The 14,178-nt window shown below is 36.8% G+C and overlaps 2 protein-coding genes across 5 annotated transcripts in view; both read left to right on the top strand.

Moving 5' to 3' along the window:
* Positions 1-2,010, top strand: part of rasgrf2b (Ras protein-specific guanine nucleotide-releasing factor 2b) — an 84,410-nt gene extending 82,400 nt beyond the window's left edge. For all 3 annotated transcript variants that reach the window (XM_051108881.1, XM_051108882.1, XM_051108880.1), the window contains one exon: positions 493-2,010. In XM_051108881.1, coding sequence (XP_050964838.1) covers positions 493-585 — 93 coding nt within the window. In that variant the 3' untranslated portion in view covers positions 586-2,010. The remainder of the gene's footprint in view (positions 1-492) is intronic.
* A 2,263-nt stretch (positions 2,011-4,273) lies between these two features.
* On the top strand, positions 4,274-13,790 carry ckmt2b (creatine kinase, mitochondrial 2b (sarcomeric)). Of its 2 annotated transcripts, none has more exons than XM_051108884.1 (10): positions 4,274-4,396; positions 7,608-7,783; positions 7,869-8,067; positions 9,305-9,400; positions 9,534-9,755; positions 12,308-12,393; positions 12,659-12,782; positions 12,873-13,007; positions 13,194-13,319; positions 13,564-13,790. In XM_051108884.1, the coding sequence occupies exons 2-10, from the start codon at positions 7,638-7,640 to the stop codon at positions 13,678-13,680; spliced, it is 1,251 nt and encodes a 416-aa protein (XP_050964841.1). In that variant the 5' UTR covers positions 4,274-4,396; positions 7,608-7,637; the 3' UTR covers positions 13,681-13,790. The 2 variants fall into 2 exon arrangements, with proteins under 2 accessions (XP_050964841.1, XP_050964842.1); XM_051108885.1 differs by lacking the exon at positions 12,308-12,393 and adding an exon at positions 11,921-12,006.
* The last annotated feature ends 388 nt before the right edge of the window (positions 13,791-14,178 follow it).

Below are 14,178 nucleotides of genomic sequence, written 5' to 3'. Positions count from 1 at the left end.
TTGGGTTTTTCTGCCTTATGTTAAACTGCTTTAAATTACTTTTTGGTTCCACATCAATCTACACTCCATACACCATAATGGAAAAAAAACAGAACTGTCACAACTTTGTAAATTTATTCAAAATAAAAAAACTGAAATACGTACATTGCAGAAGTATCCGTCCCCTTAACTCCTAGCTATCACAGTTTCCACAAAAATATTAAGCAACATTGTTTTCAACATTGATAATAATAATAAGAAATGTTTCTTGAGTCACAATCATATCATCATCATATTAGAATGATTTCTGAAGGATCATGTGACACTGAAGACTGGAGAAACGATGCTGAAAATTCAGTTTTACATCACGGGGAAAAAAAAAATCAATTTTACAGTATATTAACATAGAAAACTATTATGTTAAATTGTAATCATATTTCTCAATATTACTGTTTTTACTGTATTTTAAGATCAAGTAAATCATATCATGTGATCTTCTGTTTTCATGTCCAGGTCACACAGTATCTTTTGGATAAGACCTTGATTATGGATGAAGACACACTGTATGACTTGTCTCTCAAGATTGAACCCAGGCTTCCTGCATGAACTACAACCTCAGTACCTGGCAGCTTCCATCTAGATGTGCTTCTCACTCTTGGGATGTTTTGTAGGCATGAAGCATGCCTAGTGTTTGAGAAAGAGGGACGTGAAGAGGGAGGGAAAATGTCCATTTGAAAATATGAAAAGGTAGAGGGTCCAGGTTTGGGGGAGAGTATTAAACAGTGCTCACCACCACAAAGTCCCCTGAAAGGTGACTTTTATCATGGAAAAGAAGGAAATATGGATGAAAACTGGCCACTGTCAGAGGTCAGGGGTCATGAGTTTCAGGGTCTAGCAGATGGATTCAGTCTAAATTGTGAAGAGAGTGGGTGAAGATATGTAGCATGTACAGAAGTAGAGCTATTAGCCAGATCTTATGTAGTGTATTGTGGCCCCCCTGCGGGCCTGTGGCCCCTGGCACATCCCCTCATTGGTAATGGTAGTGACTTTGTGCATGAACTAGACTGTGGGTTTGCTGTGTGCTTTGCCTCAACTTTACACTCCATCTGCCAACAGCTGGCCACACTGAACCAAAATGCCACATGAAAATTTTAAAAGATGCATCAGACTTCTAAGTAACGAGAATGTATAGTAGCTTTCTAAAATAGTAACCAGTCGTAGATTATATAGATATTTCGTAATTGCCCTGAAGCTATGTGAGCTCTTTAAAAATCAGTTGCTTATTGTGCCTTCTCATATTCACAGACACTTGTAAATGAAAACCAATGTCTCAGCAATGCTTGAAAGTTAGGATATTAGCATATTATTGGCCTGTGTAGCAAAGTGTTGACAGAACGGAGATACTCAGACTATTCAAACCAATAAATACAGGCATAAAATAGCATTTTTCTGCTCAAGTTCAGTGTAAAGGCCTGTTCATGATAATGACATAGTTTTAAAAATCATTCTAAATTTAATAGTCAAGCAGAATCCACATCACAACCATAGAGTGTTTTCACGACGCGTCATCAATCGGCCATATTGGTGGCACTGAATGTAAACAATGCCACTGAACAGAACAAAATTTCCATATTTTGCTAATTACTGCTGCTGAAATGGTCAATTACTGTCATGTTTTGGGCTGTACTAATCGGTCGGACCAGGAAAAACATTTGGAGTACTATAAACTGCCAAAAGTTATAAAAAAAATCAAGGAGAAGAGTTCAAAAAACTGTCTGAGGAACAAAATGTGTTTGTGGTTGGCCAAACTGAACCAGGATTTCCAGGCCAAGGATCTTGACAACATTCGTGTTGTTCTTATTATTTCCAGTCAGTTAAGATAAATATCTTAATTAATACTTCTCGTATGTATCTTTATCTCCTATTAACTTTAGTTTGTCAAAATATTGCACCCTTTCCTGCTTAGTAAGTCCTTCTCTATATTATTTGGCAGCTTCCACAAATTTTTTTCCATGGTTTAGACAGCGTAAATTAGCAGAACAACGTATTCAGTAGTACATCAACCGTACAGTCCATGCTGTTGTTTACATTCGAGTATCTCCAATATGGCCATGCATCTTGGTAATTGACTAAATCGTGACTTAAGTGCAAACCCTCTATTATGATAAGGAGCGATATTGTTGGAATCACTTTCAGAATGTTTTTTCCAGCTGATGAATGATCAGAAACATTGACAGTCGATCAGAATCCATTCTGTTTTAAAGAGCTTTAGCATTTGGTGTGGACGCTGATGTAGTTATTTTCATCCACTTCATTCTTAAACATGGAAGTAAGCCAATGGGCAAGACTTCCGGTTCCCTGAATAACAAGAAGAATAACATTCAGTAAACGGTAAAACTGTGTGCACTACAAACGAGTGTGTTCATAATTAAGATAACACATTAAAATAATATGATAAGATACATCACATTGCAATATCAAGCAGCAAAACAAGCTATTTTGTACAGCTAAAAACATCTGGAAGCGGATGAGACCGATAGCCCGACACATAATATTTACAAATGGTCGCGCCCGCTCATAGAGGAAAAATATGGTGGATAGGTATTGTTTTTGCCGTGAACGGGCCTTTTATTTAAAACGTCTTATTTTAACGCCTCAGCGTGCAGATATAATCCACTTACAATAGGTTGCATCATCCATGAATTACAAAGTACAAGCTGACATATGCTTGTGAGGTGCAAACCTATGCTGATCTAATATTACAGTTAGTTGAGGCTTTGCCACCCCCTATTGGAGGAAAAGCTCATTGTTGTTGAATGATTCTTAACCAAATCGAATTCTGACTCGCAAGTTCTTCGATAATCAATGTTTTCCTGCTTTTTAATGTCATGACCCTACTGGTCAGCTGTCCAGAAAAGAGGGTCTCTCCATTATTTGCATGAAAAATACCGTGATCGCATGTTGGAAAATGCATTGCAAGACATGTTTTGTGGTCATGTGTCATTCAGCTGCTGTGTAGCCTCTTTTGAACTCTCTAGAAACCTCAAGTAAAACAGATACATACATATATTTAACTTCTCATCTGACTGCACTTCTTTATCTAAATACTTTGATCATAATAGCTGGAGATTTCATATGCATAGACTGGCAGAGAACTGTCAAATTGGCCATAAATATATATCTACCACTGTGCTGTATGAAGACAATGTTGTTTTTGTCTTATCTTTCCTTTCTTCTGGGATGGATTTCTATTCTTTATGTGAAAGTGTGTGAAAGGCATGAGAGCGTGTAGGTGTGAATGTGATCTCAGAGGTGAGTGGGTAGGAAAGGTGCGAGTTACACTCTCATCAATGTAGCGTTGTTATCTTTAAAACAAGTGTGAATCGGTAGTATTTATTTCCTGGCATATTTATTTGACCCTTTTTGTATATAGTGTGTCAATATGGGTTGATGATATAATAATGTGATTTTTGTCCCCATCCATCACCATGTAATTTTTTAATTTCTGCAAGCACTCCTGTAATTGTTACATTTTGCTAAATGTGTTAAGAAAATGTAGCATATCTGATTAATTTACAATCTTTTGTCCTTTTCCCCTCTCTTTTATTTATGGGTTTAGTGTGTTGTGCACACAGAATTGTTGCTTTGGTATGTTGCATGTCTTTGCATGTCCAGGTTGAATTCCTTCTGTGAAAGCTGCATTTTGTACATTTCTGCATCAAACTATTTTTCCTTATTTTCCCTTCCTCTTTATTTTATCACTGATTCTCTCAGAGAATGTATGGCTTCGGTACTTAAATTTCATGCTTTCATTTCAAATAAACAAATCAAACAAATGGATTCTACAATTATTAATCAAATGACTGATTATATGTCAAATCAGATAGATCGACAGCAACCTCTTGTCTCTTGGTCTCTTCAGAAGGTGTGAAACGTTCATAAAAGTGATCAAATTATTAGTCTCATGACTGTCCGGGCACTAGTGTCAAGGTCTCCCCTTATAATCCTACAGAGGAAGGGAGGGATGAGCACCAGATAATGCACAATCTCTTGGGCTGTGCAAATCAAATACCAGTTTAATTTTATCCCTCACACACTGTCCAACTGAACAAGTGAGCTTTATATATCATGTATAGTAAACGCACAGTCAAATAATGGCCACTTGTTGGACTGTGGTGGGTAAAAGGTCAGCATGTACATATCTATAGTATCTGTGTACAGTATCACCAGCACGTAACTGGAGGTGGAAGAACTGGTGAGGGAGAACTCAAGGACACAGAGACGTGGTGTCATGCTGACAGATGAAATAGGATTGGCTGGAGAGATGAGCTCTTATTTTAAGCACGGGCCCAGTGTGGTCTCACTCTGCAGGGAACAGTCTGCTGTACTGAAGCTTGAGACCCCTTCAGTCCTACAGGTGAGTACAATAAAGCATTTGCTTTAACAATCATTTGTATTTGTAGCTTTATTTATTAACAGAAATGTAAGCTGCAACAATGCTGAGGATATTTTATGACAGTTTGGTTCAGTGGTTGAACTTTTTGATGTTAATATGTTTAACACACAAGTTAATTTCTTTATCCAAAATGGCTGTTAATAATTACCTCTTTCCCCGCCAGCGTTTTTGAAAAAAGTTGCCAGCCACCAGCAGCATTTTTGATCGCTTTCACTAAAATTTCATGGCCCACACAATATTGTTGTATGAATGCAATACATCAAAATAAAGAACAGACTTTTAACTTTTTAACTACTTTTAAACAAAAAATCTGATTTATTCTAGCTTCAAGCATTTTTATCAACACTTGAATGTAGTGAAGTTTCATTAGAAAAAAAACAACAACACTGAGCAAAAAGCTGAGAACAGTTTTTATCGTTTTTATCAAATACTACATCTGGATCATATTCAGTACAAAGATCAAACCATAGATGCAGTAAATTGCTTCCATCAACACCTCCAAAGCTTGCACAGTCTCTTTTACCAGTTCCATTCTGTTCTGTCCAACTGTTCCAGTTTTCATTTATATGCTGATCATAGCATTATTTTTCACATGCATCTGCTTACATATGAGATGGCTTGTTTCTGCATCTTCCTCACGTTTTTTAAAAGGACAAGTTCACTTTCAGAACAAAAATTTACAGATAATTTACTCACCCCCATGTCATCCAAGATGTTCATGTCTTTCATTCTTCAGTAGATAAGAAATTATGTTTCTTGAGGAAAACATTTCAGGAATCATCTCCATATAGTGGACTTCAATGGTGCGCCCAAGTTTGAACTTTAAAAATGCAGTTTAAATGCAGCATCAAATGGCTCTAAATGATCCCAGTCGATAAAGAAGGGTTTTATCTAGCGAAACGATCGGTCATTTTCAAAACAAATTGACAATTTATATACTTTTTAACCTCAAATCACTTTTTTTATTTTTCCCTCTGTTTCTATAATTCACACCATTAGCCTACATTCTCAGAATCCTCTAGAAGTGTGACCGTCACACACCCACCCTGTCCCATTGTAAGCCCCCCTGACTGGTCATGTGATCATTGTAACATATGCCAGCATAGTTTGGACACTGTTGCGTAAGACCATTTGCTGTGGATCCACTGTCAGCTGTAACACTGCAGACAGCGCTGACCTCTTTGGCATACAGCTAAAATATTCCGTCCATAAATTCCTCACATGGACTACATAATGTAGTATTTGGATGGTAATGACAAACTAGTTAGGATGATAATGAAAAAACAGTATTAGCAAGTAGTCTCTGCGGAAAAATGAATAGTCTATTTAGATATTTGAGTCAACACTGATTTAAGTGCTGTGCTTATAATTAAAGGTTTTGTGTAAGATTTGTAAAAATTTTGGGAGCGGTTTTAGATACCTGATGACTGTAACATACATGTGACACATGGACTGCACTGCGTGGATACTGAGGCATGTGAAATATAAGCTGAGACATATTACTGTGTCATTAAGTTCAAAGCCAATGTATATTTGGATACTCCTCAGTGGAAAAAGTCAACACGTATGTCAGGACACAGAGGTTGCTCACCATGTCAAACTATAATACTGTATTGACAAGTACAGCACCTTTGATTAACACTTTAAGAAAAAACAATAAAAAGCTGTTTACTTGCTGATAGGCCTACTTAAAACGTATAAAATATATAAAATTATGAAATATAAACATTAGAAAATATTTTTTTTAAAAAATGTCATCATTCATTTTTGGAGTATTTTGTTTTGTTTTCTCATCACATATGTTTGTCTATTGAAAATCTATGCAATCAAGATTTTTATGCGTCAAACTTGGTTTAAGCAGTGTTGGGGGTAACGCATTACAAGTAACGCGAGTTACCTAATAATATTACTTTTTTCAAGTAACCAGTAAAGCAACGCATTACTTTTTAAATATCTAAGAAAATATCTGAGTTACTTTTTCAAATAAGTAATGCCAGTTACTTTTTCCACCATTTATTGATTGACAAGTTTCCTATCGGGAAACTGGGAGTAAACATCATGTTACTGTATTCTAGACTAAACGTGACCCTGGACCACAAAATCAGTCATAAGTGTAAATTTCTTGAAATTAAAAGAAATTTATACTGAATAAATAAGCTTTTCGTTGAGGTATGGTTTGTTAGATTAGGACAATATTTGGCCGAGATACAACTATTCGAAAATGTGGAATCTGAGGGTGCAAAAAAATAAACATTTTGAGAAAATCGCCTTTAAAGTTGTCCAAATGAAGTTCTGAGCAATGCATATTACTAATCAAAAATTAAGTTTTGATATATTTACAGTGGGAAATTTACAAAATATCTTCATGGAGCATGATCTTTACATAACATCCTAATGATTTTTGGCATAAAAGGAAAATCGATAAATTTGACCCATCCAATGTATTTTTGGCTATTGCTACAATTATACCTGTGCAACATAAGACTGGTTTTGTGGTCCAGGGTCACAAATGTGAACATGCATTAATTCATCTCACTCACAAAAAACAGATTCAGTATTCCTCGAAATGAATAAAAACAGTGCAATGCAAATTGAGAATATGATGCAACCCTGCAATAATTAAATATGTTAAATAAAATAAATATCCTTTATGTATTTAATCCCATTTTATTAACCAGTGTCTTTGCTGCTGACCTTCGATGATGCAATTCAACCATACTAATAAGCAAACTAACATTTGTGCTTCATTTTTTATTTATTTTTTTATGTATAGCTGAAGAGTGATCTCCTGCATAAATGTACTTTTCTTTCAGCCTGAGGTGAATTATTTTCACTTTTGGTGTAAAAGGGCTTTTACATTAGAATTGATTTATATTAAAAACAAATAAGCAAGCCCTGCCCAGATTTAAAAAGTAACGCAAAAGTAACGTTATGCATTACTTTCTATAAAAAGTAACTAAGTAACGTAATTAGTTACTGTTTGACGTGTTAAACGCTTGGTTGCATGTACTTTTAGTGGATGGACAAAAATATAGTACACATACCCTAAAAAACTATGAGAAGACACTTTTGGTGGTAACGTCACAATTATTCAGTTACATAAAAAGGCAATTTATTTTTACCTGACAAATCATTTTTTAATGTAACATTACTGTTGTCGTCTGCTCTGTAGTTGACGTTAGTGAGTGGCTGAGTGGTGAGGATGGCAAGCATGTTCACTCGAGTGCTCTCCGGACGCAACACGGCTGTGATCATGGCCGGCCTGGGTGCAGGTACCCTGGTATCCAGTTACATCATGACTGAGTCAGGAGCCTCTGCTGGGGAGAAAAAGAAGTTGTACCCTCCCAGGTAAATTTGGAAAGTTAACTTCACTTAGTTTCCAGTTAAACTTAGAACTTAGATTGCAGTTAACCTTGGTTTTTATGTTCCCAAGTGCTGACTACCCAGACCTGCGCAAACACAACAACTGCATGGCTTCCGCCTTGACCCCTGCTATTTATGGTCAACTGAGGGACAAGCTGACCCCCAATAACTGGAGCCTTGACCAGTGCATTCAGACTGGAGTGGACAACCCTGGTCATCCCTTCATCAAGACTGTGGGCATGGTGGCTGGTGATGAGGAGAGCTATGAGGTACAAAACTGGGCCAAATATTGGTAAATATGGCTCTAGAGAATAATCATCAATAACACAATTGTGAGGAATATTTCTAGTATTAAAATTCTGCTTTCACATCTCACTTCTCAAGGTGTAATTACGAGTTTGTTGCATTCAAGTGCTTTGTTGTTGAAGGAATTGTCGAGGACTGCCCATTCATGAGTTTATTCTTTCTTGGGGAAACCTTATTAGAGCCAAAAAAAAAAAAAAAAATGTAGTCAGTATCCAACAGGTTTTGAATAAAATGTAGCATCCTATTCGTTGGTAACCATATAAATAGTTACCGCTCTATCTATTTAGCTTGCTGATGATTACAAAATTTGAGTCAAATAAATGCCATTTTCCGTATTCAATACATTCAATACGCACCAAATAAATGTTATACACGTAAATATACATAACTGTAACAGCAAGAGAAAGCAATGTAGTTGCTGGAAAAATTAATAAAACTATGAAGTGGCCCACTCCCACCTACTGGGAAACTCGGGTACCAAAATGATCTCTGAGTTTCCCACTTGTAAATACAACTTGAAAGGCTGTTCATGTCTGATTTCCGATTATAACTCTTCTTTACGAACATTGAAGCACATGAAGGCAGTATTAGTCATCTAAAAAAAATGCTGTTAATATTTAATGACGTTTTTGCTCTGCTTTTGTTTTCTACTTTTTGATACCAATATTTGAAACAAATGTTGGTTTTCTTTATCTAAATTAGCTGTTAAATTGTAAAATAGCGTTTGGTTTTCACATTTTAGTGCATCATTTTCAGCTGTTTGTTTCGTTTATATAACTTACAGTCTTAAAATCCACCTTAAAATATTCACTATTATTTTAAATATAAATATTAAGCAAGCAAAATTAAAATGAGCGGCAAAATTATGATATATCTTATTGTCACAGGCACAATTTCACTAAAAAAAATCTTTATGAGGCTACTAGTCACAGTGATATGCAAAATATTGTAATTTAATTGCTTTTGAATGAATAATGCAAAATACAGTTTTTAAGAGTTTAGCTTTAGACTATGGTCACTGTCAGTCTAGTTTGAAAAGGGCAAGGTTATAGTCAGTTGAACAGACAAAGGAATTTGCATTTAGTTTATAATATAATGAAACTATTTATATGTTTATGATCACCTTTAATTATTGGCAAAATGAAGTATGTCAAGTGTATGCAGATGAACTTTATGATTGACTATGGTTGTGATCCTTAGGTGTTTGCTGAAATCTTTAACCCAGTCATTAAGGACAGACACAATGGCTATGACCCTACAACCATGAAGCACCCAACAGACTTGGACAGCTCAAAGGTAAAGCTTCCTTTGGTGTCTTTAGTTCTAATGCTTTAACAAAAATTCCTTCTATCAAGAACTCACTCAAGGTGAGACCTGCCTCACTTTAGTTACACTGAACACTAAGTTTCTACTGATGGCCTTTGAACAGATCACCTCCGGGATGTTTGACGAGAAGTATGTGCTGTCGTCACGTGTGCGCACAGGCCGCAGTATTCGTGGGCTCAGTCTGCCACCCGCCTGCACCCGTGCTGAACGCCGTGAGGTGGAGCGTGTGGCGGTCCAGGCTCTTTCTGGTCTGAAGGATGATCTGGCGGGCAAATACTACAGCCTGACAGAGATGACTGAGCAAGAGCAACAGCAGCTGATTGATGTAAGTACACACAAGAAACACATTTTAGCTCATTGTAGGCAAATGAGGAACACACAAGTACAAGTATCCAGGTTTTTTGTCCTCCACTTAGACTCTCTGCTGAGCCAGAGACACTAGATGTAAAAATTATACAAATTAAAAATATTAACTAACTTTATTATCTTATATAATGATTTTTAGATATTTTATATATCTTATCTCCAGATCACCTGCAGTACCTTCACAAACCTTGAGAGGTCTCTGTTTGAAAATGTTCATGTTACACTCACATTCACAGTAAAAGACAATATAGGAATAAAGCAGATATTAAAACTTAAATTTAGCAAACAAAACAAAGTGAAGAGTGGACATTAGCATTATGTGTGGTCACTGAACCTTAATAATACTTCCCAAATCATACTGTTATCATCATGCTGAAAAGACTATGTTTGACCAGCATGAATGTAATGAAAATTTATATTGGTTAGTTATAGTCTGATGCTTTAGAGCACTGCAGTGATGACATATTTTTGTAGGCTAACCCAGAAGCTGCATATGGGATTTTTTCATTGACACTTGGACTTGAACTTTTAGAAATTTTAAAGTCTAAATACATTAGACGAATAAAAATCTAAGCGTAAGCTATAAATGTAAAAATACACTACAGTTGCATGGCTTAAACGTCATCATCAGTTCTGACAACTCTCTCAAAGTTTGAGGTAGAATAGGTTGCAAGAAAGTGGTTAACTTATAAACACAATGAAAGTGTAAAAGTGGACTTGTGAGTAAATGAGTTAAAAAAAATTAAAACATAACACTTAAACTTAAAACTTAACACACACACAAAGTAGTATTACTGATGTATTTTATGCCATTAAATAAAACATGAAGACTTTATTTTAGGTATTTAAATCCAATGACTTTAGGACAATGGAACCGGAAGTGCTGAAATGCTAAAACGCTACATTTCCAGGGTTTGTTTGTTGCCAAGTCCGCAGTTTTCCCACGGAATTCTCATAATGTCATATTTAGCCTCTGGAATGTGAAGTGTACCAGGGGAAACCCGCCAAAAAATGTGTATTTTACCCCATTGGAACGTAATTTTTACTGGGGGACCCCCATCAAAACAAGATTGGGCTACTTTTGGGCTAGTTTTGAGTAGTAATTGGGTTTTGAAAGTTGTGAAAATCTGGATACCCTGGCTGTGAGGTCATTCTCACTCAGTGTTGCCAAGGCCACGATTTTCCCACGAAATTGGGGTACGTTAACACTGTTGCCGCGGGTTGTTTTTAATGTCCGTGGGTTACAGCGACCCCAATAACGTAATATTTAGCTCCTGGAATTAGGGATGGGTACCGAGAACCAGTATTTTTTTTGGACTGGTACATAATTGGGTTAATACCGGACTACCGATAAGCTTCAGGACAAACAATACTGTTATCGATACTTGCATTGTTTTATCTCAATATACTTACATTTTAATGGCGAATTAGAAGCTGCTGCTTGTTATTTTCCTTCACTGAATAATGTGGCCGATGTTTGCTCAATGTGCGTGTGCCAGTTAAGGCCGCAAGGGTGAAACGTTAGAAAATGTGGGCTCACGCTACAAAACTAAGCAACACCAGTGTCAATAACTCACTGCTCTTGATGGAAGAACTTTAATACAGTTTAATACATAAAATAATAGAACTTTTTTACATATCTTTTTGCACCAAATAGTATCGATAACAGTATCAAGATGTACCGGTATCAAATGGTATCGTATCAGTATCGATAAAATGTAAACAATACCCTTCCCTACCTAGAATGCTAGTTTTAACAGGCGAATCTCGCCAAAAAACGGGTATTTTACCGGCTGGAACGCAATTTTTTCCAAGGGACCACACTCGAAACTGTACTTTTGGGCTGCTTTTGAGTAGCAATTGGGTGGGTTTTGTTGTGAAAACCTGGCAACTCTGGGTATGGCCTACTAAAATACGTCATCTCTGCAGCGCTCTATTCCTTCTGGTATGTAAACATAGTAATACTGTTCCCCAAAAACACTTATGAAGCTGGTCATCCAGCATACACAAATATTTGCTGGGTTAGCTACTTTTAGGGACAGTATCCAAAACACAGCAGGGCCATTGCATACTGTAATTCTCTAACAAACCTTACTGCTCTTGTCTTATGATGGCCTACCAAAGGAGCATTTTCTCTTTGATAAGCCAGTGTCTCCTCTCCTCATCGCATCTGGTATGGCTAGGGATTGGCCAGATGCTCGTGGGATTTGGTAAGACTGAAGAATTTCTGATCTGTTGGTAGAGCATAGTATTACATCTCCATGCTGTTCTAGTCACCCATAAGCTGAAAAGCTCTCTTCTTTTCGGCAGCTATATTCCAGTTCTAGAGAGGCATTTTATATGTAATAATGACAGTCTGAATGATTTGTAACACAATAGATACTCAACAACTAAGATGGTCAACCAGAGAGAAAAGTGAGGATTGAGGTGTTGTCATATCAGGAGATATTTTACTACACTGAACCAGTTCAGACTTCCCTTTCTTTTTCTTTTCTTGACTGAAAATTCCAGGACCACTTCTTGTTTGACAAGCCCGTATCACCCTTGCTGACTTGTGCAGGAATGGCACGGGATTGGCCCGATGCCAGAGGCATCTGGTATGGTGCATGAGGCTTGCATCACCAGAGGGCGCTTTTTAGAGTGCATGTTCTTGTGTGTGTTACATAATCTATGACCCTGACAGAGCTCTTAATGGGTGTCTATTTTACTGAGTGATTCATTGTGTTACAATAACCCTATAATGATTCCGCAATACATGGAATCAAAAGCTTGCCTAGTGCATTTTATGGTTGTAATAAAAAAAATATAGGACTGATTATAAATCTTAAATGTATTTTAACCACGATTTGTCCTCTTGTGCAGGCACAACAATGAAAAAACATTTTTAATCTGGATCAATGAGGAGGACCACACCCGTGTCATTTCCATGGAAAAGGGTGGGAACATGAAGAGGGTGTTTGAGAGATTCTGCAGAGGGCTGAAAGAGGTATCATTGTCAAAGCATTTAGCACAAAAGTGCATATTGTCTGTCAATAAAATTGAAGCAAGGTCAGTTTATGATATTTGATTCTCACAGGTGGAGAGGCTGATTCAGGAGAGAGGCTGGGAGTTTATGTGGAATGAACGCTTGGGCTACATCCTGACTTGCCCCTCGAACCTTGGCACCGGCCTGAGAGCTGGAGTCCATGTCCGTCTACCTCTCCTAAGCAAGGTGCTTCATTCTCACATAGTTTAGTTTTATCTGAAATTGACTTTGGCATTTCCCAATGCCAAGGTCGGGGTTAAATTCCCATCAAAAACGATAATAAGAATTTGTTAAATAATCTACAGTACAATTACAATCTGAAAGTCTTCTTCTACTAAGAATGTTCTTTACTTCATATATCCTTCTGAACAGGACTCACGCTTCAATAAAATTTTGGATAATCTCAGGCTACAAAAACGCGGTACAGGAGGTGTGGATACTGCGGCTGTGGGTGACACTTTTGACATTTCCAACCTTGACCGTCTAGGCAAATCTGAGGTAAACAGCTCCCCTTTGACAAGTGTCTTAACCCCTGCAAGTGCATTTAACTGGATAGAAATAGCAAATTCTGCAAACAGAAAATGGACATAATCCAAGAGATTTTGTGTGATGTTTAAACAAATGTTATTAGTATAGAATCATGCAAAAGCAGTTTTTCAATATGTTGGTAAAAACTAAAGATCGAAGATCTGTAGCCAGTGATTAAATCTAAATCTAAATCTAATTTGACAATGCCTTCCAGGTCGAACTCGTTCAGTGTGTGATTGATGGTGTCAACTACCTGATTGACTGTGAAAAGAAACTTGAGAATGGCCAGGATATTACCATCCCTTCACCAGTATCCCAGTTCAAGAAATAATGGCATCATTGCAAGAGAAACTGAGAGCTAAGCAGCTGAGAGACCTGTAACCTGTTATCCACAACATCTTACTAAACTGAACTCAACTGAATAAATTATTCATATTTTAATTCTGTCTTGTGGAATCTTTTGAATTTGAGGCTGGAATATACTACATGATTTTTACCCAAAATTTGGCCCTGATTTGCATTTGAAGGTCAACACCACACTCTCAGAAAAGAAGCAAAACAAAAGCTAGGATGGTACCTTTTCAATAGTTACACTGTGTACCTTATTTATCCTTAAAATGTGTATATTAGTACGTTAAAGATACATATTAGCAGCTCAAGTGTATTTAGTGCCTTTTGAAAGAGTACCGCCCCAGTGACAGTTTTTGTACCTTTTTTTTTCTAAAAGTCAGATCTAGTCTGCAGAAAGTGGGCAGTCAGAGTTTAGTTCAGTCTGTTTAATTTATTTAAAGGGGTCATCGGATGCGAAGTTCACTTTTACATGTTGTTT

Source organism: Labeo rohita, chromosome 5 (genome assembly GCF_022985175.1).
Source record: "Labeo rohita strain BAU-BD-2019 chromosome 5, IGBB_LRoh.1.0, whole genome shotgun sequence".
NCBI classification, from domain to species: domain Eukaryota; kingdom Metazoa; phylum Chordata; class Actinopteri; order Cypriniformes; family Cyprinidae; genus Labeo; species Labeo rohita.
The sequence above is the reverse complement of the archived record's forward strand: the minus strand, read 5'-3'. Positions and strand labels throughout refer to the sequence as shown.